Source organism: Neopsephotus bourkii, unplaced genomic scaffold (assembly GCF_033783945.1).
Source record: "Neopsephotus bourkii isolate Nb327-2 ecotype Australia unplaced genomic scaffold, CSIRO-AGI_Nbou_v1 NB_1787, whole genome shotgun sequence".
NCBI lineage: Eukaryota > Metazoa > Chordata > Aves > Psittaciformes > Psittacidae > Neopsephotus > Neopsephotus bourkii.
In genome coordinates, this window is record NW_026902261.1 from 1106671 (window position 1) to 1132715 (window position 26045).

Genomic DNA, 26045 nt, shown 5'->3' on the forward strand with positions numbered 1-26045 from the left:
ACCTGGGTTGGTGGACACCCTGACTGTCAAGTGCTCAGCATGCAGACCTTGCTTAATAGTTATCTTACCTGCTTCATCACACACACGTGACAAATCACTCAGACTTCTCCTGTCACAAGTTCTACATGACTTCTGCTTCCCACCACCTCAGGTAGGAGATTCTGAGTGCTCCCAGGCTGGGTGATGCAGTCTGTATGCTGCTGGGAGGTAAGCTCACGGGCAGCAGCTTCAAAGCTCGACAGCTCATTTAGACTTCTCAGAAGGAAAAAAAAGTCCAGCCTGTTGCTTTCCCCCATCCCTGCCATTCCCACAGACACCAAAGCACTGACCTTGTGCAAGCTCAAAATGACACAGCTTGTGCTGCCAGCTCTGCTCTGCTGAGCTTTACTGCAGCAAAGTGTATGAAGAAAGAAGCTGTGCACAGGGTCAGGAGCAATTTCCTTTTTAATGAGTGGCTCCTTCACTTTCAAAGCCACCTCAGTCAGCTTAAACCTTTCATTTGCAGAATATGACTCGAATTGGGCAAACCCCTTCAGATCAGAGCTGGCTGGAGAGAGAAAACCAGCTCCCCCTCACAAAGCACTGAGGAGTCATAATGATCTTGAGGTTCTTTCCAATTCTCATCATCCTATGACTCATACGTACACCATGGCAGAGGAAGAAGGATGCTCCCTGAGGGGAAGTCTGGGGTCCAAACCCACAGGCACAGCTCACACCAGGGATGTCAGATCAGGACCCCCGAACATTTATCCACAACAACGTTTGGGGTCAGCTGAGGAGTCTTTTACTTAATGTAAAGAGGAAAAGAGTTGAAATTCTCTGTCTTAGTGCTTCAGACCAGGTTACTGAGCACATGATGGTTTATGCTGGAAGTGACCTTAAAGCTCATCCAGTTCCAACACCCTGCCATAGGTAGGGACACCTGGGTGCTCAAAGCCCCATCTAACCTGGCCTTGAATGGTTCATGCTGTTTGAGATGAGCACCTTCTCCTCAGCACAGAGAGGGATTTGCGGTTTTTATTTTTTTTTTTTTTTTTTTTTTTTGTATTTTCACACTGAGCTCATTGATACTGATACAATACATGGGTTACACCTCCACATTAAAAGACTCCTACAGCTCTTATGCAGGTTTAAAGCATCCCATTTATCACACTCCGAACATTAGGGCAAGAGGAAAAGCCAGATTTAAGGTTTGCATTCTCTCCCATCAATTCCACAGTCTAATATTTTGACTTACAAACATATAGTAACAACAAAATGCTTCAGTAGCTACCACCACCTTAATAAGTTCATTAATCAATGCTAAATTGGCTGATTACACTGCTCTGCTGACAGCATTGTTACAGGCTGCAGAGGTGGGTCCCAGTGACAGCACAGGGAACCAGGAGTCAGTCCTGGAATGATGTGCAGTCCCCATGCAACCAACTGCTTGGGCCAGATCCAGCACTCCCTGACTTTTTCCTGCTACCAAACCTGAAATTCGGTCTCTCCAGTGTGACCACCCACTTCAGCAGCCTATGGTGAGAGAACACATATTTTTCTGCTGACCAACCTCCAGCCGAAGAACCCTGCAGCATCTTGCTCAATGCCCTTCTCAAGAGCAAGCTGCTCCAGAACAGGAGTGGGGCTGGCTAGCTGTGGTGTAGGGCCCTTGCAGACCAGCATGAGGACAGGAGTCAAAGCACTCTGGTCGCTGGAGATGCCATGGACCGTGTTATCCCCCATGAAATAAACTGGGAGGGTTGCACTCTCACTCCCTAAGCCAGAGGTATAACCTTCCTCACGCACAACAGTCCTGTCCTTCAGACACAGGCAGAGATCCACATGCTCAGCGCAACTCGTGCCAAGAGCACAAGTACCTGTTTTGGGGATACAGGAGATCTGATCCTCATTACTACATCTGTGACCAATTATAAGATCCCTCCTCAATTGTTTTTGGCCCTACCTTTGTCTGTAAAAAACAGTCTTAAAAACAATTCCTTCCTTCCAAGCCGCTGTTTGTGACAAGTACTTCCGAGAGGTTTCCCGCGTTTCACAGACTGAAGCAAATCCCAATCCAAGCCGCCATTACCGCCTGAGGTAGTTACAACAGAGAGATCCTGTTTCTTTCTGTACATCTCATCATAAAGAATAACTCCCAGGAAAAGAAGCCAACTAGACCTGGAGCACCCAGTGAGGTCTGGATGTCACACAAGCAGCTGCAACCAGTACAGTTGTATAATGGAAACCTGACCTACGAACCTTGAACCAAATTCTAGTTATTCCCCTTTGAAAAGCGAGCTTGTGAAGGCTGAATACTGCTTCTGGCCAGCTCTTGTAGCTGTAGCCTCTGGCTTGGCTCCATGGACAGGACCATCACCTTTCCTCTATCCAGCACACCTGGAAAGAAGGGGATCACTGTGGAAAAGAGAGTTAAAATGGGCCCTGGTTGTGTAAATTGCATAATCTGTGCAACATATTAGTAGGGAATGGAGCACATTTTGCCAGCCAAGACCTCCATGCATCACCACCTACTTCCGGTTGAAAGACACAAGGCGGCTCTGGAGCCACCTCTTGCACCTAACAGGGCACTAGAAGCACCGAAGGAAGGGACAGCTTCCCAACAAACATTCATCCCTTGCAGATCAAATGGTCGCATATGGTGCTCTGGGGACAGAACAACTGCAGGGCCTAAAAGGAGCAAGATGACAATCAAGGCTTGGCATGAGGCATAGATGGTTTTCCATTAACCTCTTCACTGATGAAGCCTTGCTCCTCAGCAAAGCTGTTCTCCAAGAGGGTTGTTTCTCTAGACAGACCCACTAAACCAAACTGGTTTCAGGTGTTCTGTGCCTGTCATGCACAACAGCATCAAAGAGACTAAAACTGAGCACAGTCACACCACGGATCAGAAAGCCAAACAATCATAAACGCAAAGACGAATGCTCAGCATGCAGAGGAGAGACCATCCTCACCACAGGGAGAGGAACAAATCACAGCAGCTGGCATCTGTAGAGGCATCCTGGGAAGGGGACAAGGCATAAGGCAAAGCCACTTCCTCCACCACAGCACCGAGCCCTGCACAGGTGGGAACTTGGACAGACCTGAGCCCCAGAGCAGCCAGGTGAGATGTGCAACCCCCTTTGGATTCTGTTCTGCAGTGAAATTCAAGGAGCATTACTGAGGTTCTTCAAGGAGCTGCGGGAGGAGCAGGAGGAGCTCTTACAAGGAGGTCCTTGCATTGTCAGCAGTTTTGAGATGCTTTGCAACTGTCTGGTCCCTCCTCCCTCCACCCAGAGTACTTAAATCACTGAGTTTCTTCAAGCAGTGGACTAGATGTGAGTGACAACGCTTCCCCAACTTCTTGGCTGGCAATCCCTTCCTTTCCAATATTCTCACTGGAAATAAGGAGAAATTTGCTGTTGAAATGGAGCACATCCCCCAGGACTAAACCAGCAGCGAGGCACAGGGGCCAGGGTACACTGACCCACTGACGGGTCTCATTTGGCCACATTTCTGGATCAGCTCCATGTGTCCATACCACGCAGGACACTGCATCGCCCCTCACAGAGAACACTTCCCTTCCACAAGAAACAGCTTGATTCATCAAGCTGCTGGCCCCAGTTCGACTTCTCGCAGGAGTCAGACGAGCCCGGAGTCAGGAAGGGGCTACGTGAGCCTCTTTGGGAGATGCCCCTTGGCCTCCAGCCGCCTCTCCAGGCAGCCAGCCCGCACCTGGTAAAGCCCGCAGGGGCACAGCCAGGAACACCCTGGGCATCGCACGGGATCGCAGGAACTGCTCCAAGCCCGATTCACCCCCGGCCGCAGCGGCAGCCGCGCAGAGCCCGAGGAAGCCGATGCCGGGCGGCCGCTCCATGCGACAGGAAGCGCAGCGGCAGCAGGAACAGCGAGATTTCCCCCAGCTATTCTTATCTTGTCTCGCAGTGACTCGGGGCTCGTTTCAGAACTGAGGCCTATTCAGCACAAACAAACAAGCCGCCGCATTCACTAACCCCTGCTGTGTCCGGGAAAGCGCTGTAAATCACATGCACAGACAGGGTTTACATGCAGAAAAGACAAGGAGCACACATCTGCCCTGATTTTATGCCATACCGGCACACTGAATGGTTTTATGCTCCTAAAAACCAGGGAGTTAAATTCCAGGCTGTCACACATTTTAATCCTGAGTTAATTTTTCTCTCTTCTATGCTGTAGCATACATCCCCATCATCAAGAGAGCAGAACTCACCAAGACCAGATTTCCTGAAGATAAGAGTACAAGAAAATGATGTTTTCTGCTGCAGATCAGTTCAGCAGAGGCTCAGTAAAACATGACTGACAATTATTGTTTTCTTTTTGACAGCTAGTAGCAATTGTCTTCTCCTTAAATCCAGTGCACTTGCCAATTTAAAACTAATCTGTCCAAACGGGAAAGAAAACATCTGGCAAAAAAAATCCCAGTGAATATTGGCTAAGATTTACAAAATTATACACCAGAGCATCAGCAGCTACAGCACCAGACAACCCAGCAGCAATCAGGGTAAAGCCAAGAGAGCCTTGTGGAAAGAGACATCAGGCAAATGGAAAACAAACGGGAATAGCTAAACCAGTTTAGATTTCCCTGACAAAAGTAGATCAGAAGAAAACGAACTCGATTAGGAGGGAGAGAGACACTGGTCCAGATTAATCAAGAAAAGCAGAACAGCTATGAAGTGACATTTATGGTCTCTTTCCTTCCCAGGGTGGCAGAAAGCAACCAGCACGTACTGATGGATCTGGCCCAGATTTACAGGCTAAGGGTAGACCCTTTTTAAATAAGGCCAGCTCCTCCCCCTCCCCCCCAGCACCTTCCCAGTTAAACAGCTTCCAAAACCAAAAAAATAGGCCATAAAAACCAGCAGACGCACACCCCCTGCCCCAATTTAATTCGATCAAGTGATGCTGGTTGCTTGCTTGCACTGGGCAGGCCTGAGCTGCATTGCCAGACCAAGGCTTTTGGCACAGCTCATCTCAGCCTCTGGGAAGAGGATGGTTTTGTTCCAGCACTGGCTGTGCCCACACATGGGTCCCAAGCAGCCTGCCTCCAGGATGCACACCAGTGTGGTGATGCGGTCCCTGACAGAAGCCAGCACTTGGACTGAGGCAGGACATGCTGGTGTTCCCCTTGGGATGCTTGAAGTACTGAACCTTGCAGGAACAGGGAAGCCCAAAGCACATCATGGATGCTGGTACCTGGACCAGCTGAGGCAACTAGAAGCCACCCACTCCTCCATCAAATCATCTCCCCCATGAGACTAGCTCATGCACAGCTACCACCACTGCTTACAAGTGGTTACTGTGTGCTAAATGTGGCCACCCAGTAACTTGCTGGGTACCTGGGCTCCTGCTTCACTGGTCACCCATAAAAGGGTTTGGGTTGGAAGGCACCTTCAAAGCTCATCTAGTCCAACCCCCTGCAATGAGCACAGGGACATCTTCAACTAGATCAGACTGCCCACAGCCACATCCAGCCTGGCCTGGAATGTCTCCAGGAGACAGGGAGACAGTGTGTTACAAGGAGGGGTTTTATACAGATGTGAGCAGCTCAGTGGGTAGGTAAACTGGATCCCTATTTCTTTCCTATTCCATGGCTGGAAAACCCACAGGCCCTTCCACATCTAGCTGCAATTAAGGCTGTCAATCCCACTTCACATGAGGAAGTCAGTCAAGAAATGCTGCCCTTCAACTAGAAGACAAGTCTTTGAATATAAGTGAAGCAAGAATACTTCCTGTTCTCTTGTTCTCCTTAGGATAACTGGACAGATAAACATTGCAAACATTCCTGTTACTTGAAAATCTCAGAGCAGTGGCTGATCCAGTGCAATGATGACCCAAACCTTGAATCCACACTACAGATTCAGGACTGACCAAATCTCAGATGAGTTTGCCTTGCTCTGAAGAGAGACAGAAAATTGGCACAGATGAGAATAATTTGGGTCAGGGGGTAGAGCAGCAGCTTCTTCACAGCTATTTCACAGCCACATGATTAAAGTGATACAAGAATAAATTTACTACGAAAGCACACTTCAAATCCTGCTTAGATGCCCTTTAAGATCAAATTTTAAACTCACTGGCCTTTCTAATAAAAGCAAAATGAATTTCCAGCATCTCTCCATGACCTGCTGTCACCTACCAACCCACATACATTGTGGTTTTGGCACAGCATCCAGCAGCAGGTTGGAAGTTGACTGGCTACAGCTTAGACTGGAGCTTCATATCACATTCAGGACTCGCATCATTGTTTTGACAGCAACAGCTTCAGGAGGAAAGAAAACCCTGTGATCAAGTGCCTGACAGCCAGGAGGATGTCACTGCAGATCCACAGGGACTGGCTGGAGCTCTGGCTCTTTCTAATGCCTGCTATTTCAGGTTACCAAACACAGATTTTAATTAAAAGAAGAGTCCCATTTAAGCTCCTGTGAATCCCTGCTCTCACCTTGCAAAGACAAACTGACAGGATCTGAAGTGAAAAAAACCCAGGTGTGAACAGTTCAAGAGTCACAGAAAGGGTCTGAGCTCCCAAGGAGGTTGGAACTTGTTCTCTGTGCTGTCCAGCTCCAGGTCTCTAAGTTAGGTCCTTGTCTCTAGAGCTGACAACCTCTCCAGAGGGTTAATCACAGCACCCCAGTTCATATCTCACCTGTCTCCTCTGACAACACATGAGAATTGAACCCAACACTGGTAGACAGATGGAGAAAGTGCTCTTCTGTCCACATCCTTAACATGAGTGAGATATCTGTCTTATGCTGCAGGATCATTGCTCATTTCCAGCTCCAAGAGGCTGACAGCTGGGATGGATTTCCAGGCAACTTCCCTCTCACAAGATGCTGGGCAGATGTAGATGCTGTAGATGTCCTACAGCAATGAAACTTTTGTGCAGCAGAGCTGCTTATGCCTGTGCAAGGACTTCATGATTTTCATTCACTAATATTCTGACATTAAAATTTTGCTTTTATTGAAATAGGTCATTTTGATACAGGGAATCCTTCAGATTGGATAAGTTGAAAGACTTGAAATCATGTCTCACTACATTCAAGCCTTATCATCATCAACCAGAACCATGTAAGTATCAGCAGTTAATCTCCAGCTTTTGCTGCTCTGAATCAGACCAGACTGGAAGTATTCTGAAGGTGCTAGAATCTCTCCCACCCACTCAAAAGGTGGCTGTTTCCAGGCAGATGTAGGTGCAACACAGGACAATGTACAAGCTGTGTGCAGATAATGCTTCTCTACTGCGGAAACCATCAGCTGCCAGCCATCGTAAACAGGGCTGGGTGCCTGTCAGGGTAATTCCTGCTCTAGAATCCCCTTTTTAGAGGTGGACACTGCAGGAGTAGCCCTAAGGAAGAAATAAATAAATAAATAAATAAATGTTTGGTTTTGGTTTTGTTTCCATGGGGGAGGTGTCGGTTGGTTTTTATAATTAACAGAATTTCACTTGTCAGCCCAGGCAAAGGTACACAAAGATAAATGAGACTTTGGAAGTTTCCTATTGCAATTCAGAGCTTGGTGCTCTTACACTCAAGGCAGGGACCCTTCCTCTGTGCCACTGTGAAAGCAAAGCTAGGCAGAGCAGATGAGACTACCAGGAAAAAGGGAACTGAGACCTCCCCTGAGATCCTTGGCCAAACTGAGAGATGCTGCAGATTACAAAATGCATACAGAGCACAAGAAACACAACAGAGCAACTAAAGCCCGTTTCCTACATGAGTAACCTTTACAGGCAGTCTCTACCTCACTTCCTGGGGAATCCAGAAGCCAAGTTCAGCAATAAGCAATTGCAAATTGCAGGGACCTCAGTGGAAACTGCATCCGCTTGCAAGTAGCTGCACATGGGCTCTTGTTCCCTGAATTCAAAGGAGCACAGGTTGCTTGATTGCATCTTGGCTCTTGATTGCAAATGCATCAGCAACCAGAATTAAAGAGTTGGCTTCCTGGCCTCGCAGCACCCCCTGGGTGATGGGTTGGAGGGGAGGCAGGGCTCAGAAGAGGTTTCTAACAGTTGGGCCAGAATCTGACGTTTTTTTATTTCCTTTTATCTCCTGTCAGTCACTGACAGCGGGTGATGAGGCTCCTCAGAGCTCTGGCCAGGCTCCAGGGGGAAAACAGGCAGGGAAAGTGGATGTAAAAGCAGCTCTTCACTAGGTTATAAGGCACCGCCTGAAGCAGCTGCCATAGCAACTGCGATTAAAGAAAGAATGAGAGCATTCTCCACGGAAGTGGGAAAACTCACAGTCAATAAGCGCAAGGATGGGATGTAAAGAAAACAGGAAGATAAACATAAGGAAGTAGGAAAAATATGCAGGACTGAATGAGAAGCAGGGCCACTCACACAGGTATATGTGCTCGTGTTGTGGAGATGCCTATAAATACACTAAGATACCTAACTCCAGCCTCATTAGCAAGCATTTTAGTTACAGTTGATCCTGCCTTGGGGCAGGAGGTGGATTACATCCCAAGGCCCTCTCACCCTTTATTTTCCATGATTCTAAGAGGAAGAAATCTATACCAGCTGAGCTGAGCTGGCCTAAATCCAGAAAGGCAGGAATTTAAATCAGGGAGGGTGGAAAAGATGTAATCCACTGTTCAAGTTCTCCCTGACCAGAAGTGGCAGAAAGCAAAGCCTGCAACCACAGCTCACAGCCAAGTTCTCCCTGCCTGGAAACGTGTTTTCAGCTGTGTCAGGGTAAAGTGGACAAGTGAGGTCTAGCTCTGCAAGAAGCCTTCACCCCCCAAAATACTAATTTCCCCACCAAAATTCATTGCAAAGAAGAGTTATGTGCTCAGCTGCAGAGCTCTGACTTGGGGAGCAGGTTGGGTTTGGAGTTTTGGGGTTTCTTTTTTGACAAAATACACCTGAAAACAGGATGATGCTGCAAAATGCCAGGTACCAGTAAGCCCTCATGAGTGATCAGGCTCGTGTCGTACATCCTTTTGCCAGAATTGTATTAAATATCGTAACACAGCACCACAGCAAGACAGAGCCTTGGCTATGGGAGGTCACAGCCAAGGTGGGAAGACACATGATATTTCACTCCAGGTTGCTACTGCTTATTACCCACAAGATACCAGAGGTCTCCAACTGATCTACTACTTACACTTTCTAGTTTCTCATTATTGGAGCGGGACAAAAGACATGGCTAATCGGAGCATAGGAAAAAGCACACACCTGGAGGGCAGCCAGGCAGGCAAGAAACATGGTGCCTGCAAGAAACCCCATGTTACAGCCCCTGAGCGGGGAGCTGGTGGGGCTGTAGCATCAGAATCTCTGCTCTGGAGCCAGGCTGAGAGAGCTGGGCTGGGGCAGCCTGGAGAAGAGAAGGCTCCTGAAGGGGAGACCTTAGAGCAGCTCCAGTGCCTGAAGGGGCTGCAGGAAACCTGGAGAGGGGCTTGGGACAAGGGCCTGTAGGGACAGGCCAAGGGGAATGGCTTGAACCTGCCAGAGGGGAGACTGAGCTGAGCTCTTAGGCAGAAGCTCTTCCCTGTGAGGGTGCTGAGGCGCTGGCACAGGGTGCCCAGAGAAGCTGTGGCTGCCCCATCCCTGGCAGTGCTCAAGGCCAGGTTGGACGCAGGGGCTTGGAGCAAGCTGCTCCAGTGGAAGGTGTCCCTGCCCGTGGCAGGGGTAGGAGCTGGATGAGCTTTAAGGTCCCTTCCAACCCAAACCAGTCGGGGATTCTATGATCACCCCTTCCATGCCGTTATCCTAGCAAGCAGGCAGTCAGGTGCAGTGCATTCTGTGCTTGATCCAACCCATACCGATCTCTACACTCAGATGCCTTGGTCCCCCTCATGCAGATGGCAGGCATTGATGCCACTGGGACGTCAGAAAGACAGCCAAGCTGGGAAGTTACTGGCTAGAAAAAGCTACCAGTATGTCAGCAAGCATTATTGGGTTCGGACTGGAAGTTCTAGCTTTGACATTTGGCAGCCTGTAGTTGTCAGAAAATAAGCAGCCATATAATGCTGCCTGCACACCCTTGGAAGCAGAGCAGCCAGGACAGGGAAGGGAAAGGTTAAACACCTTGGTTGCATGCAGGAACATCTCCTGGCTGAATTAAGGTTCCGTTGATAATCTGCCTTTGGCTGACCATGTCCTGACGTTCCCGGTGAAGGCAGCAATTGTGTCCTGAGCTCTCCCTGCTGTGCTTTGGCCCGACAAGGTTCGTAGAGCAGATGGTGACCTTACATATCCTACCTGCTGCACCTTGCACACACAACCCTAAGAGTTCCAGCCTTTGCTCCCCATTGCACAGACATCATTTCCAAAGGGAATACTCCTTACTCACAGTTGCACCAAGGAGCAGCCACTGAAAATATTAACAAACCAAGAAAAAAAAGCTCAATTTGCATTTAGGTTCCAAAGTTTCCCCTCCTGAGCACATTGCAGCCACATTTTAGAAGCCAACTAAGTTACTTAAGCCTCTTCTAGTAAAAAAGAAAATCTGTGATTGTCAACAGTCATTGGCCAATTGCTGTTGGATTTTAAAACACCTTGAGTCCAAATAGACCGTCTTTACTGGAGGGACAAGTAATTGAATGCAATGTTTATGCATTATCTTGTAATGCTGTGACAAGGAACATAAGAAACATTTTCAGTGGTATCAGAACCAGTGGAAGCTGGTACATGTGTACGAGCCAGAAACTGAAGCAATGTGGAACCAACCCAGTTGCAACTGAGAACGCATGTGCTGCCCAGACAAGGTGCACACAGACAGAAGTGCCCATGGAGGTGGGGGGTGGTGCTTAGGTTTTGATCAAAACAGTTCCAGGCAGGATCCCCACATCACCACTGCTCAGCAAGGACATTCGTGTGCACATTTTCAAGCCTTGTTTCAGTCAGGGAAAGCAGCTGCTGGCTGTGCGGGGCATGGAGGGAGACCGCTTGCGCTATGACACTTGTCGGGAGTCGAGAAACTCTAAAGGTGCACAATTTCTAGTCTGGAATGAGTCTGTTTCTCAACTCACACATCTTGAAACAGCAAGCAGCAATGCTCAGTGCATGTGGCAGCCACTGCCCAAGAACAGACACCTCGAAAGGGATTATGAAGACGCTTAGCGGAGACCAAAGCTCTTCTACAGCAGCTGGTGTCACACTTCATAAACCACATTCTGAAGTTCAGGAATGTGTTCTATCTCATTTTGTTATTTAATTTATTTTTTTAAGTATTTCTGATCAAACTTTTTTGATTAAAGAAAGTGTTTGAAAAAGAATGTTTGGTTTGGGGAGGGCAAGGGCCTTATCCCACGTAAACCCAAGATGGACTTTCAGCATTAATTTCCAAACAGAAACCTTTGCATTTCAAGCTCTTACAGAAATGGGAATAATCATCCCACGGGACTGAAATCCCACTGTGCCAGAAGAAAAAAAGAAAGACAAGAAAAACATCACTTACTTGTTATGACAACAGAGAAAGTTGCATTTTCAATATCACTTGTGCTCCCAGATGCCAGCTAGTTAGTGCCATATGCAAGCATCCCCAGGTTGGCATCGTATCCAGATTGCATGAAAAAGCCAACTTAAATGTGGCCAAATATGTGAATCTGCTTTTGGAAAACATACCAACCCCCATTAACAAAATTAACAAGATCCATCATTGCCAAGGGCTCCCACATCCAGCTTCCCAAGGACCACAGCCTTCATTTCCACACCTATGGAGTTTAAAACGCAAGAAGTGCCTTTGTTATTGAACTGAAACTTTTCATTTCAGATTCAAGGCATTCCCCAAATACCCAGATACACTCAGGCTACTCACAAGAAAGAGAAAAAATTGGGGTTTTTTTCCACCCCCCAGAGCCCTTCAAAGGGCACCAAAGCCAGGAGCAATATCTCAGACAGAAATATCTTTCTATGCGCTTGCTCATAGATTTGGACATAGGAACCCCATGTAAAAAGCTTCAGGAGACTAATAATGTGGGTGGAAAATTAAAGCGCCTCATAAAAGGTTTTTAGTAACAAGGGAACAGATCACATCACCTTGTAAAGGTTAAAGACAGCAATTTATAGACACTAATTAGGGCCTCTTTTTAAAGTGCCTTTGCAAATGACAAGGTTGGGTTTATTCCAGAAGGGTGCAAAGGGAGCAGGGAAGGAGGTACCTGGGGATGGCTCCTAAAAGGTTTACCACCCTCATCGTTACCACAAATGTACAGTACATTTAAGGGTCTGCAAGAAGTGAAATATGGGTCTGTACTGCTATGAACAAGCTGTGCAATGCTTGTAACCGTCCCCTAGGAAATCCTCCCCACGCCAGCGCAGAACACAGCCAGACCCAAGCTTGCGCCTGCTGCTCTGCTAACAGGGACCATTCTGCTGGATGCCAAGTCCAAGGCTGTCAAACCCGAGTCTTCATTCATGTTCTGCTCACCAGCCCAAATGACCAGCATGTACACGGTTAAACTGCTGCAGAAATGCTGCTTTATGCAACGCTCTGGCGCTGAGAGTTTAGCAGGATGAAGTGCCAGAAGGTGGGAGCTGAAGGACTTCGCAGCGATGCTTCCCAGAGCCACGGCTGGGAGGAGGCAACTCTCACCTAAGAGCAGGAGAAACCAGGGCGCTTCCAGTGCTGCTGAAGGTGAACCAGTCCTTCAGGGGCTTTATTTCACTGTTGGTTAGCCAAAGGGAGCGCAGCTCACCCACCAGCCAACACCAGCACCGCCAGCTTCTGCCACTCGAGTGGAAGCTCCCCCTGCAAAGGGGCTGGGTGTGTAAAGGGGCTGCAGGCAGCAAATCACAACAGCAGATCATAGCTTCTGCCTGGGAGCTCAGCTCAGTCTCCCCTCTGGCAGGTTCAAGCCATTCCCCTTGGCCTGCCCCTACAGGCCCTTGTCCAAAGCCCCTCTCCAGGTTTCTTGTTAACCCCCTTTAGGTCTTGGAAGGGTGTTACAAGGTCTCCCTGGACCCACACAAGTGTACTGGCAGCCACTTTACCAACCTCTGTCAATGTAAGAAACACCAGTTCCTTTTCCCCTTTCCTGGAGCTGCTTTTACAGGAGCTCAGTGATGCAGAAAGACCTGGACACCACAGCCCTGCAGCCACCAAGGCTGCTTTTGGGGCTGCCATGCTTCCAGGGAACAGCCTCCTCACCATGGTTTCAGTCCGTGCAGGACTTCAGCAGCCTTCAGCAGCTCTCACAGTTCCTTTTCATACCCACATTCCTGCTCTGGGTGGCCCTGCCTTGGCAGGGGGTTGGACTGCAAGGGCCCTTCTGACTCTAATGGTTCAGTGATACTCTCCAGGAGCTCTTGCCTTCACTCCTGCTTTGCCACCATGCTGAGAAACAGCAGCTCTGCAACACACCAGTCACCTGTGGACAAGGGCCAGGTTGGACACAGGGGCATGGAGCAAGCTGCTCTAGTGGAAGGTGTCTCTGCTCGTGACAGGGTTTGGGACTGGATGAGCTTTAGGGTCCCTTCAACACAAACCAAGCTGGAATTTGAAGAAACCTGCATTTCTTATATGGGAAAGATGCCCTCTCCCCCAAGGCTGTCACGTTTGCCACGGGCTCGGTGGGAAGCTGGAGTGGCCCAGCACAGTGCCTGTGCCATTGATGGCAGAAGGAAATGGGGGCTGGGATAGCTCTGGGTGCACAGGAGCTGCTCTTTCAATTGCATCTTGGCAAGGCACAGGCAAAGGACAGCGAAGTGAGGACGTCCAGGTCCTGAGGGACACGGGGCTGCTTCCTGGAGGGCAGGGCAGGGTTGCGCACCAGGGACTCCATCTCACAGGGCTCAACCCACTGCCTCCATCAGGAGGTTACACCGCAGCACAAGACACCTCCTGGACAAAGAGCCAACCCACTAACCAACTTCACTGTCTCTTCCTCAGCTTCATTGCAGACCCCCTCTGCCACTGCAGGAGTGCGAGCGTTCAAACTAAACACACAAGTACTCAATCACACAGGATGGAAACGCAGAGCCACAGAGGAGACACGTGCCCGCTGCACCCCCGGCTCTCCAGCCTGCCTCACGCCAACTCCTCAGCTTCTTCATCATTTATACTTCACCTCCCCCTCCACTTCCCACGCGCAAGAAGAGATGATTCATGCACCAAAACAATTACCTGGGACATCCAAGAGCCCACGAATGCCCAAATTCCCCCACTTGGGCCTCACGCACTGGCTAAGGAATATTCCCAGTCTGGGATCTTTGTTTGGCTCTGTCCCCTCCTCCCCTTCACACTGGTTCCATGGCACAGCAGGGATGGAGCAGGGACAGAAACTGGTCCCACACTCTTTGTAAATGACCACAAAGCAAATCAAATTTAAAAATGTGAGGCATCTGAAAAACCCCAGCACCAGAATCCTGCCCTCCCCACTGCATGGAGAGGTGGATTTTGCACCAACAGGGAAGTGCCTTTATCACATTTGGTGTAACCAGCATCACTTCGAAGAACAGCCAATGGTTAAAGCCAGCTACATGGGCTTGCCTATGGATAGAGGTCAAGTGTGAGCAGCAGACCAAGGGAGGGGATCTGAATGAGCTTTAGGGTCCCTTCCAACACAAACCATCCTGTGATTCTGTTATTATAGTACCAAAAGAGACCTGCAGCAATGGATTTTGCCTTACAGGAAGAAAAGAGTGAAGCTGTGAGCTGAAAGCTCAACTCTTGCAAACCCAACAGCCAAGTGTCTGTGTCCACACATGATGCAAGGCTGTTGTCCACAAGACCTCTGACACCAGTCCGTTAGCACACCAGCTCTGCTCACTGTCACCAGCGTGCACAACCAACCCCCTCCAGTGCCATGTTTGCACGCACCTCTGCCATTTGTGCATCTCTCACAAAATACAAAAGACAGACAATGAAGGAGCTTTCCCCCTTCCAAACTCTCCAGATCCAGAGCCAGAAAGCAAAACTACATGGTTGGGCCTCTCGAAAACCTGTGGCCCCATCACACCCTCCAGCCCAAGCACTGAACAGAGGCACCATCACATGAGGAGGAGGATGAAATGCTTATTATCCACTTCAACACTGTGAGCTGTCACTTACAGGCACGCAGCTGGGTACCAAACCCAAAGCCATACCCTGCCAAGTATCTACCAGCACAGGCAGAGCTGGAACAAGTCCTAAATCTGTCATCTCAGGCAACATGTACAGACATGATTTCACAGTAGGGCTCTCGGGGGCTTCGCTGCTGGAGCTGTCCTAGAAGACTACAACAGCTCAGAATACAGGTTCACTGGAGCCAAGAGCCGGAAACAATTGTTAAACCTTTATAGCAAGGAAGAAACAAACAAAACACTGCAATTTTCAGGGCATTACCCCAGGTCTGCTCTCTCAGAGAGGCTACAAATGCACCAAAACCGTGGACATGCAGCAGGGCTTGTCAAACACTTGTAACACACTGCCCAGGCCATTAGTGTCCACCACCACAGTGCTCCAGTCCCAGACTGCTGCAAACACGCACAGAAAGACAGGTTATGGTGCACAAAAGGCCTTCTCAGAGACAGGGACATGACTCTGGGGAGATTCCTCAGAAGAAAAGACAAGGTTCTTGCCTTCCTTCCACATACCAGGTAACTATATAGTGGTTCCTGAAAAAGATGCTGGAAACTAAAGCAACGTTCCCCAGCAGAGATGCAGCTCAACTGGCCACATTTCCTTGGCATCTCCCTTGTCTCCACCATGGCAAAGGATCAGGAAGATCACACCGATATAGCTACCTGACAGCAGCAACCCCAAAGGCTGCTCCCAATGTCCTCTAAGAAAGGCTTATACTTCTCTGCAAAGAAGTAAGCTGCAGCTCCCAGCGCTTACAGGTTTCCCCCACACTTTGCTGAGGTTAATGGAGATCAGCTTCTAGACTTTCTTTCCTTCCTCACTTCAGATTTTGAAGCAAAAGCAAAGCACTTTGATGCACTTTGAAGTGGTGCAATTAAACCAAATTGTGAAGAATTTGCAGTTCTCTGCTATAGGAAGCATTAAGCAAACCTGTGCTATTTTGAATGAGGAGGGAAAAATCATACATCCCTGTAGCTCTCATTCCATCCCCCCAAGCAGGGAAGCTGAAGAGATTTACACTGACATGTAAAACTCTGTGACAGACTTCCATAAAAACCACTAAAAGAGGCACACCCAGAAGGCAAAGAAATGTTTCACACCTTCGGTAAGCAGGAAGTGTGAAAGGGAAGATGAAAGCTGCCTCCTCTTCCCCAAAACCTCGGTCATAACTCCTGCCCTATCCTGGCATTCATGTGCCCACTCCTGATGTCAACCTAGGTAATGTGTTTTGAGCACTGCACAGCTATATGAGAGATGGCAACACGCTAGAGACCGACAGCACGTCAAGGGTAGTCCAGTGCATGCATGCCAACGCAGATGCCTCTGAACACCAGAGCACAACATGGACCTCACACATAGCCAAACAAAGCAATTCCAGACACAAGTGCCATACCTTCCTCCAAGTCGTTTCTCAGAGAAGCCTCCAGCAGAGCAACACTGGCTTCAAACGACACTTTCTTTCGGTTAACAGCATTCCTCTTCTTCTCATGCTTCCGCTTTTTGTGCTGCATCTCCTTCTCATACTGTGCCCACTTCTTCAGCTGCTGAGCCCTCCGCTTCTGCGCTGCCCGGAGCCTTTCCAGCGTAGGCACCTTATCCAGCAGCTGCAGCTCTGTCAGGAGGTCCACATGGGCATCCATGGCTTCTGCTGAGGGGTAGCGGGGTGAAGGATGTCCCAGCGGGAAACGATGCCCACCGCAAGTCTTCTGGATAGCAGCCGCCCGCTGCTATGCCATCATCCTGGGGTCAGGCAGGGAAAGGCCCATTGCAGTGACCAGTGTAATGTGCTGGAAACCTGGAACAAGGAGGAACGCATGAGGCATCAACTCATCTTCCCCTGCGGAGGAGCAACCAAGACCAGCCTGCTGGAGAACCGACAGGCAACACCTACCAGCTGAAAAGGCAGCTCACATAACTGCACTTCAACTGCATGGATTGAGCAGCAACACAGAGAGCAGAGGGGACCAAGTCTGCAGTGGCAGAGCCCAGAGCAGACACAGGCACAAGATGGGGCCATCCCAGCACGAATAACCCAGAAGTAAGAGGCTGCAGATAAATGGGTATCCTGGGGCACCAAGACCTAGCAGGTTTTCCCAGATGAATTCTACCCACCAGGAGCATCGCCTGTGCTCTTCTACACCTTCCACTGGAGCAGCTTGCTCCAAGCCCCTGTGTCCAACCTGGCCTTGAGCACTGCCAGGGATGGGGCAGCCACAGCTTCTCTGGGCACCCTGTGCCAGCGCCTCAGCACCCTCACAGGGAAGAGCTTCTGCCTAAGAGCTCAGCTCAGTCTCCCCTCGGGCAGGTTCAAGCCATTCCCCTTGCCCTGTCCCTACAGGCCCTTGTCCCAAGCCCCTCTCCAGGTTTCCTGCAGCCCCTTTAGGCACTGGAGCTGCTCTAAGGTCTCCCCTTCAGGAGCCTTCTCTTCTCCAGGCTGACCCAGCCCAGCTCTCTCAGCCTGGCTCCAGAGCAGAGCTGCTCCAGCCCTCGCAGCATCTCTGTGGCCTCCTCTGGACTCACTCCAACAGCCCCTTCCTACCCCAGCCAAGGGCAGATGGACAGCACACAGCTCTCAGGGAGGCATTGCTAACACCTAAACCACCTCAAATACTTGCAAACACAGGGGCCTGTGTTCATTTCTCTCTTCCTTCAGGTTTGTCATTTACCACATGCCAGCTCATTCTGGCTCCACTGTACAGACTCCATAAGTACATCAACAAGAGCAGCTAAATCACAGCCCCAGACTCTGTGTGACCAGAACACCAGAGACCTCTGAGCAGCACTACTCACAGAGCCATCAACTGGGTAACCCATGGGCAGCATCCTCTGCTGCACAGGAGGAGGAAACATGCCCCAGATTTAAGGAGCAACAAGGAAAGGTGCATTTGAAGTAAAGCAATATCACAAGCAAATTGCATGAGTCCTTTCCAAATTGACCTGCATAAAGCAAACTGAATGGCCAGGTGAGCGTGCCAAAGTGAGCTGAGCTGCAAATAACCATATAAGAGAATAGAGATCTTATGCTTCAGCCAGCTTGAAGGAAGGGAAGGGGTGGAGGAGTTGATGGGAAAAAGAGACCATAGAGAGCTTAAATATTCACAAGCACCTGAGAAAGCACCAACAGGGCAGCTGAAGCCATTCCTTTCTCGACTATCCTGCTCCAAAGGGGAGGAAGAAACAGTCTCACAAGCTGCAAATACAAAGCATCTATGGGTAAAATAGCATCAGAAGAGGGATAGCTAAAACAAGATGAGAGACATCATGAGGATACAGACCTTACCCCACCCAGCCAAGCCAGGAAAAGCCACCCTTCATTCCTTTTCAGAGGGCGAAGCAGCCCAGTTGGAGAGGCTTTACCCTGAGGAGCTGCAGGGAAATGTCCATGCCATGCAGCACATCCACCACATCCCAGTACATTCACAAGGTTGAGACATCCACTCCTTGCAAACACCGCTACAGACCTTTCACAGTGGTTTGACCTTACCTATAAATATCCCAGCTGACTGACAGCAAGACACACCATTTCCTCTGGAGATAATTGGTTTGAGAATTGAAAACAAACACACTCAGCCAGAGCACACAGGCAGGTCTGAGCAGTCTCTTTATCCAGTAAATTACAGAATCCTAGAATCAACCAGGCTGGAAAAGACCTTTAAGATCCAACCATTCCCAGCACTGCCAAGGCCACCCCTAACCCATGGCACTGAGGCCTCGTCTCCACGCTGTGTGAACACTTGCAGGGACGGTGCCTGCAGCCCTGCCCTGGGCAGCCTGTTCCAATGCCTGAGCACCCTCTGGGGCAGGAATTGTTCCTCAGCTCCATCTAAACCTGCCCTGGTGCAGCTTGAGGACAGTTCCTCTTGTCCCATCCCTTGTTCCTTGGGAGCAGAGCCCAGCCCCTCCTGGCTCCATCCTCCTGTCAAGTTGCTGTAAAGAGCAAGAAGGTCAATAGAAGGCCAAGGGCAGCTTCAGCAGCACCTGTAAGCCATGTTTTGAGGGTTTCAGGATAAACTCCAACAAAAAAACACAACTGTGTTCCATCCGGTAAGAACTTAAAATTGCAAAGAAAAACAAACCCAAATCTTGCAAGGTTTTTCATAAGAGAGATGCTAGCCTAGAAATCAAACACGTGCTTGAGATGGAAAATACCAGCTCATGATTGGGAATGTCAGGAAGCAAGGAAAGTGTTCCGGGGCTGCCCCATGGCACGAGAGCCCCACGCAGCTCTGCCTGCCCATAGCGATTCACGACAGCCCCCAGGCACCCTGCCCACATGAGCAGTGGAAATGCAGCTTTCCAAAACTCTTTCCTTTTGGGGCAGGCACGTTTTCCAAGCACAAGCACTTGGCTGGAAAGCTCCTCAGCACCTCCCGAGAGCTGGGCTCCCCTGAGGCTCTGCCCCTCACAGGCATTCCTAGGGAGGTATCTGTCTTGGCGATCTCTGCTCCAGTAACACAGGCTGCAGATCTGAGGCCCCGTTCACAATACCTCGAAGGAGGGGAGATAAGGGCAGGAAATGCCTCTCAGCATAAAACATGCGGCACTCCCACCCTGCTCCTTTTCCAGGCCACTTCTGCCATTGTTTGCTGAAAGATGAACAAATATTTTCCAAAACACACCTGAAGCAGAAACAAGGACCTACTTCTGCAGGGCTGGGTTTTCCTAATAGCCAAGAAACCTTATTTCAGCATTTCTTTGTTTGCTTAAAAAAAGCTGGAGTATTTCTTGGTGGTATTAGGACTGCACCTTGCAAAGAGTGACAGGACATTGATTTATAAAGAAAGCACAAGTGTGGCTTGCTCTGCTTGCCCACGTTTCAGCTTTCCTGCACATACCTTGTCCTCTAGCAGCTCTTCTGCTCTCACAACAGAACAAAAGGGAGGTTCGAGTGGCCTACAGAGGGGAATAAACTGGAGAGATCGACAGACACCAAGAGCCTTCTGAAGTACCAGCCCCCAGCGTCTCTTCAGCCCAAGCAGCAATTGGATCTTTAAAGGATCAGAGAGTTCATCCTGAGAGATCTTCCTGTGGGAGACACCACTCAGCTCCTTCCAGACCAAAGTACAAATCCCCTTGCACCATCCATGGACCCCAGAGCCTCAGAGAGACTTTGGCTCCATCACTCCAGCTGCCTGTTTCCAAGGACCTCGTTTCTTCCTGTACCAAACAAATGGCACATTGCCTTCATACGGCACAAACCGGCAGGTGTTAACTATAGCCCAGCTTCAGGCCCCAACATTTGTTTACCTGCAGAGCGACACAGAAGCTGGCTGTGTCACTGTGTGGGTGCCTGTGGTTTGCAAGGCATCGCATTTTGGTTTCTGCTTTATTCAAAGGTGGGGGAGGGAAGAAGAGTGTTGTTCCTCATGTGTGACAGAGCCGTGTTTCCATGAGCCCAGCGGATCCGAGCTGCCATGCCACGCACATCCTGCCAGCCACACGCGGCCCCGCAGCGCCAACGGACCGTGCCTTCAGGGGTCAAGAGGAAGGCCAGATGCTCACAACTGTGTCGTGCTTGTGCCATCACCACCCTGTGGGTGCTGTGGCACCTGCTCCAACCATGTCAAAGATCAGCCCCTACAAAGGGCATGGAAGTGAGGGCAAACACAATCTTCTGTCTCAGCTTAGTATGAGATTCATCTCACTGAGCTCAGGAGGACTTTCGGGGCACTGGGTACTCACTTGCAGTACGAGAAGAGATGACAAAGCTGCGAAGTGAGAGTTTACCAAGTCAGGGGTTGCTACAAGCTCCTCACCACCAGTGCTGCCTGGAGCAGTCCTTCAGCTCCTCAACACATACTTCTCTTCATGTGGCATTTAGAGGCTGGCACTTGCCTCCCACAGATGAGAAAACCGAGTGCACTCCTCTTCGTGTTCCAGCACACATTCGGAGCTGCCTCCCTCGACCTTCCTACAAAGCTTTCAACTTGCAGACACTTTGCCATAACATTGCCGAGGTTGGAGCTGGATCCATGAAAACAGCCACACTGCTGAGGGATGCTGGGGAGCCTCCTCATCTCCCCATCAGACAATGAAGCTGGAGCAAAGACCTGCAAATCCTCCCTCCCATCTCCCCAGGGCACTACTTTAAAGCACAGCATGACACTGAAGCAGAACACAAACACTTCAAGAGTCCTTCACTTAAGTGTCATCAATTGACTTTGGTTTTATTCCACTTAAGAATGAATACAAACCATGGAAGAGCACCCCTTGAATGAGACACCTTGAACTGAAATAGTTTAGCAACTAAACAATTCTTTTGGGTTATGCATCTTTCAAACAAAGATAACATTCAAGACCCAGATATGTGAGCAGCCACTTCAGAAGTCAAGGAAATTGTTCCTATTCACTGGATTGCTTGTGGGAAGGCACCTGCAGGATTGGGCCCAGCCAATTAGGTGAAGCATGTGCCTTTGCAGCATAAAGTCAAGTGAGTGGCACAAAGAGCAACACCCCAAGCTAATTTTCTCTCACTGGAGTTCGAAGCCAAGAACAAAAGCCTTCAGCAAGGATAGGAGCACATAAGAAGCCTGCAGAAGAGGTGGCTGCCCCATTTATTTGTTTCATCAAGAGTCAACTCCTGCCCCATGGCACAGTGAGGCCCTGCCAGATTTACCCCTTCTGATTCCTAGAAGGGCAAAGGCCAACCTGTCCTATTCCTGCCCCATGACATGCTAGCTGACAGCCCACTGCAGCCTTTTGCTGAACCCATCCTCCAGTAATGAGCACAAACAATCCACAGGCTTCTCTCTCAGGTGTCACATCCAGCATTGTCACTGGTGACACAAAGCAGCCAAAGACCCATGTTCTGCATCGTTGTTTCTGCTGTTGGCCAGGATCACCCAGAGGTCTGGAGGAAGCAGCAGAGCTTCATTGCTTGGTCCCCAATGAAGAGAAGAGCTCAGTGGCAGCTCAGCAGCCATCACACTGTCCAGAGACAGCCAGAAAGCCAGCCAGAGGAGAAGGTGACAGAAGGAGTGACAGGCAGGAGCAACAGGGAAAGGCAGGCACAGGAGTTCAACTGTTCCCCAATGGAGAGCAAGGTAGAGGACACAGGAGGGCTGCTCAAAACGTGGATGTGCCATGGGGCTGGTCATGCACAAACAACTAAGGTCCATCCCCTCCCTCCCTGCAGCCAGACCAAGGCTGAGAAGGGCAGCAGTGTCCCCCTGCCCTCCCCAGCAGAACACATTCCAAGTCATTCCCCAACAAATATCCCAGCTGAGCACATAACAGTGCTGGCTCTGCCAAGGCACTCCCCATCTCTCCACGCTCACACAAGCTGCTCCCTGCAGCAGCCTGCAATACCTTTAGGAAGACAGGAAGCCAAAGCTGCCCTCTGACCTGCGGTGAGAAGAGGAAGCCCTGCTCTGGAGCCAGAGCTCTGGGGTTTGTAGGTGGTTCAGTTTGGGCTGTTTGTGCATCAAGACAAGAGGGTCTTTCATGCCAAGACAACCATAGCCCAGAATCAGGGTTTCCTTCCTTACTACAACTGCTCCTCTCGTCTCCTGCCTTCTGGAAAAACATTTCACTAGAGCATTGTCCACAGGGATACTGCATCAAGCCCTACCACCCAACTACCCAAACTGTTACAGCCTTATATACCCACAGCAGGGGACTCAGCCACTGGGTCTTCCAAATGAAGAGAGACAGTCAGAACCAATAGCAACAGTACAGCAGACTGTGAAGAGGAGTTCAAATCACAAGAGACATATCTGCCCCTCTGAGGAATAATGGTCCCAAAACACTTGTTTTCCCCTTCAGTGCTCCAGGACAGCCACGTTTCCTACAGAGCCCAGGGAAGGAGGAGAGGATGCTCGCAGTGAGAGGTTGTAGGGGTGAGCACCTCAAAGCACTGCATTTCCAGCCTCCTCGAGGGTTTGCTTTCTTTTCTGAAATGGATTCCATGATTCTCTAATATCACACCCTGCCAGACAGGTTGTGCCACATCCTCCGGCAGTGGGCACTGACCACTGTCTGCTCCAGAATGCCAGGGCTGGCAGCAAAGCTGAAGTCGGAAACTGGTAACACACAGCCCGGGAGCACAGCCCAGGGCTGGGCACTACACCACAGCCTGACAATACAGCTACACCAGTACCTTTAAATAATATGCAACAAACCGCCTCCAGAGCTCAAGAGCATCCAGTGGTGAACAGATGAATGCAGAACAAGGCCACCTGCCTGAGTCCAGGCAGCAAACTACTGCAAGAGCTCCTCAGGATTATTACTTCTAGTCCTGTGCTGCAGCCATGAGTGAAACTTTACTTGTCCCTTGGTGCTACTCTAACAGCTCTGACTGTTGCTTCTGGTAGCAAATTCTTCTTGCATGCAGCATGCGATGCTCCCTGCACCGTGCTGCAAGCGCTGCAGCACCCACAGGTTAACCACACGGAGGAGTGAAAATGATCAAAACTGTTGCTGCACGATTTAGTTCTGTTGGTATCTCAGAAGCAAACAGCTCCTTCCCTCACTCAGGGCTTCTGCAGCATTTCAAGCAGCAGATGCTCAGCACTGCCGGATGAATGGTTCCTCCTGAAGGAACGAAGAGGAAAGTGTCAGGGAACATCATTTTCATGAAAAAAGAAAAATCGAGTATTTCAGCCAAGAGCCCTGAGGGGCTCCTTCAGTCTGCCTGAGTCTGGTGAGGAGGGGCAGGGCAAGAAAGATCTCATCAGAAATCAGGAGTTTCAGCAGAGATTCTTAGCTTTCCCACAGGTTTCATGCATGCAAAGTAAGGAACCTCATCTATGCCCCAATTACCTTCTTAAGTGAAGCTACTGTTTTATCTGTCTGCAGCAAAGGAAGTTTCAGGGTAAGTTTTGCTGTCCCTTTGGTGCTGGAGGTGCACCAACATTCACTTGTGTTTCCAGCTTCATGGAAAGCTCAAAATGTAAGGCTAAATTCTTTTCCAGAGAACTAAAAACATTTTGGCCTGGCTGCTTTATCTCTATTCCTAGAGATCTCTCCCTCTTCAGTGAGCTCCTTTCCAGCAGTGGGAATTAAATACAAGCACAGGGGGAAAAGCAAAACAGCAAGTAAAAAAAAAACCCTCTCTTTGGAGCCAGTGCTGCAACAGAAAGTGTGAAGTGCCTCATTCCTTCCCCCTCCCATCCCAGCTGTCCCACTTGTAACAACACTGGCAGTTGCCTGAGGAAAGCCCCTCAGTATTTTTGCTCTATATTTCCTGTAAACACCCCACACAGCACATTATACATTCTTTTTCCTATCGATATTTCAACGTGGGCTTCCTCAAGAAAAGACCTTCTGTGCCAAGCTGTCATCCCCCTCATCAGCGTGCTAGAAACACGCTGCTCCTTCCAGTGGCACCTCAGTGATGAGCAGAATAGAAGATCTGCTCATCACTGGTCCCCAGATGTATATATACCTTCTGCCAGAGAGCTGGGTCTTTGTTCAATGGACACAGCCACCACGGCTTTGCTTCAGCAGGACACAAGCCCAGGGACAGATCACACACATGATTTAGCAGCACACTTGAGCATTAAAACCACCCAAAGGCTTCCCTCCACATGGCTCCTGTGCAAAGCTGCTGCTTGAGCAAAACTCCCGGTGAGAGGCAGCGGGACTCGGAGGCGTTTCAGAAAACCTTCATCTAGAAGCTCTGCAGAGGAAACGCTCTTCTATCCATCTGCTCCACACAGTGCTGTTGAGGCTGCCACTGTTCTGCACAGAACTGTCCTTGCCTGCGTAGATTTTCAAATCCAGACATTTCACATGGATAGTTTTTATGTTCACTACAAGTTCCAGGTTTTTCCTCCCTGCCTATTTTTCTTCATAGAATCCCAGCCTGGTTTATGTTGGAAGGAACCCCAAAGCTCATCCAGCTCCAACCCCTGCCACAGGCAGGGACCCCTTCCACTGGAGCAGCTTGCTCCAAGCCCCTGTGTCCAACCTGGCCTTGAGCACTGCCAGGGATGGGGCAGCCACAGCTTCTCTGGGCACCCTGTGCCAGCGCCTCAGCACCCTCACAGGGAAGAGCTTCTGCCTAAGAGCTCAGCTCAGTCTCCCCTCTGGCAGGTTCAAGCCATTCCCCTTGGCCTGTCCCTACAGGCCCTTGTCCCAAGCCCCTCTCCAGGTTTCCTGCAGCCCCTTTCGGCACTGGAGCTGCTCTAAGGTCTCCCCTTCAGGAGCCTTCTCTTCTCCAGGCTGACCCAGCCCAGCTCTCTCAGCCTGACTCCAGAGCAGAGCTGCTCCAGCCCTCGCAGCATCTCCATGGCCTCCTCTGGACTTGATCTGTCAGCTCCATTTCCCTCCTGTGCTGCTGCCCCAGAGCTTCCCCGGCACCCTCCTGACCACAGGCTCCCGAGGCACAGTGTCCAAGCTCCCCTGTCACTGGCTCTCCCTCCACATCCATGGGCACAGCAGGCTCTGCTGGCCCCCAGGTTGAGGGGTAGCTCTGGGTGGGTGCTGGGCGCACCTTTGAGGGTACCCTGGGGCTGCAGGAACTGCTCAGCTCCCTTTTGCTTCACAAGGGTGAAGCCTCGGGTTTGCCTCCTGCTTTCTGGTCCACCAGATCATTAAAACCAGATACCCTGGGCTCTCAGCCATTGCCTTGCTGCTCAAGGCAGGCAGAGGGACACTGCAGTTACTTTGAACTTGAAAATCTAACTGCGATTCTGAAGCGAGTTAAAAGATCAGAAACTAAGTTCAGGGCTCGGTTTCAAACTACACCCCAAAACAAACCATCCCCTTCTAACCTAGTGCAGTAGAGAAAACCATTCAACAGCCTGCACATCTGCAGAGAATATGCACTAATTGTACCCATTCATTCTTTCCACAGATGAGGACTGCACAAATGAAGCCACGAGCAGAGCTCTCCCCTCCACTCCCCAGTGACTGCACCCGAGGCAGCACAGACACAGGCCTGAGGCAGCACAGAGGACTGCAGAGAAGACAATGCTTGAAAACCAGGAAATCTTATTCCTTTGAGAGTTCATTGCGTACCTCTCACCTCTCCCCTTTGCTCTCCTTAGCAGAAAAGCATCTGCTAACAAAATTTATCTCTAGCAT

General features: G+C 49.8%; 1 protein-coding gene across 2 annotated transcripts in view; it reads right to left on the reverse strand.

The window, feature by feature from the left end:
- PPP1R16B (protein phosphatase 1 regulatory subunit 16B) overlaps positions 1-26045 on the reverse strand; it is a 55424-nt gene that overhangs the window by 18909 nt on the left and 10470 nt on the right. The window contains exons 1-2 of one of the 2 annotated variants that reach the window (XM_061380077.1): positions 18298-18762; positions 16411-16812 (exon numbers count right to left, since the gene is read on the reverse strand). In XM_061380077.1, coding sequence (XP_061236061.1) covers positions 16411-16657 — 247 coding nt within the window. In that variant the 5' untranslated portion in view covers positions 16658-16812; positions 18298-18762. Of the gene's footprint in view, positions 1-16410; positions 16813-18297; positions 18763-26045 lie in introns of those variants that run through there. The other variant, XM_061380079.1, reaches the window with a different exon arrangement.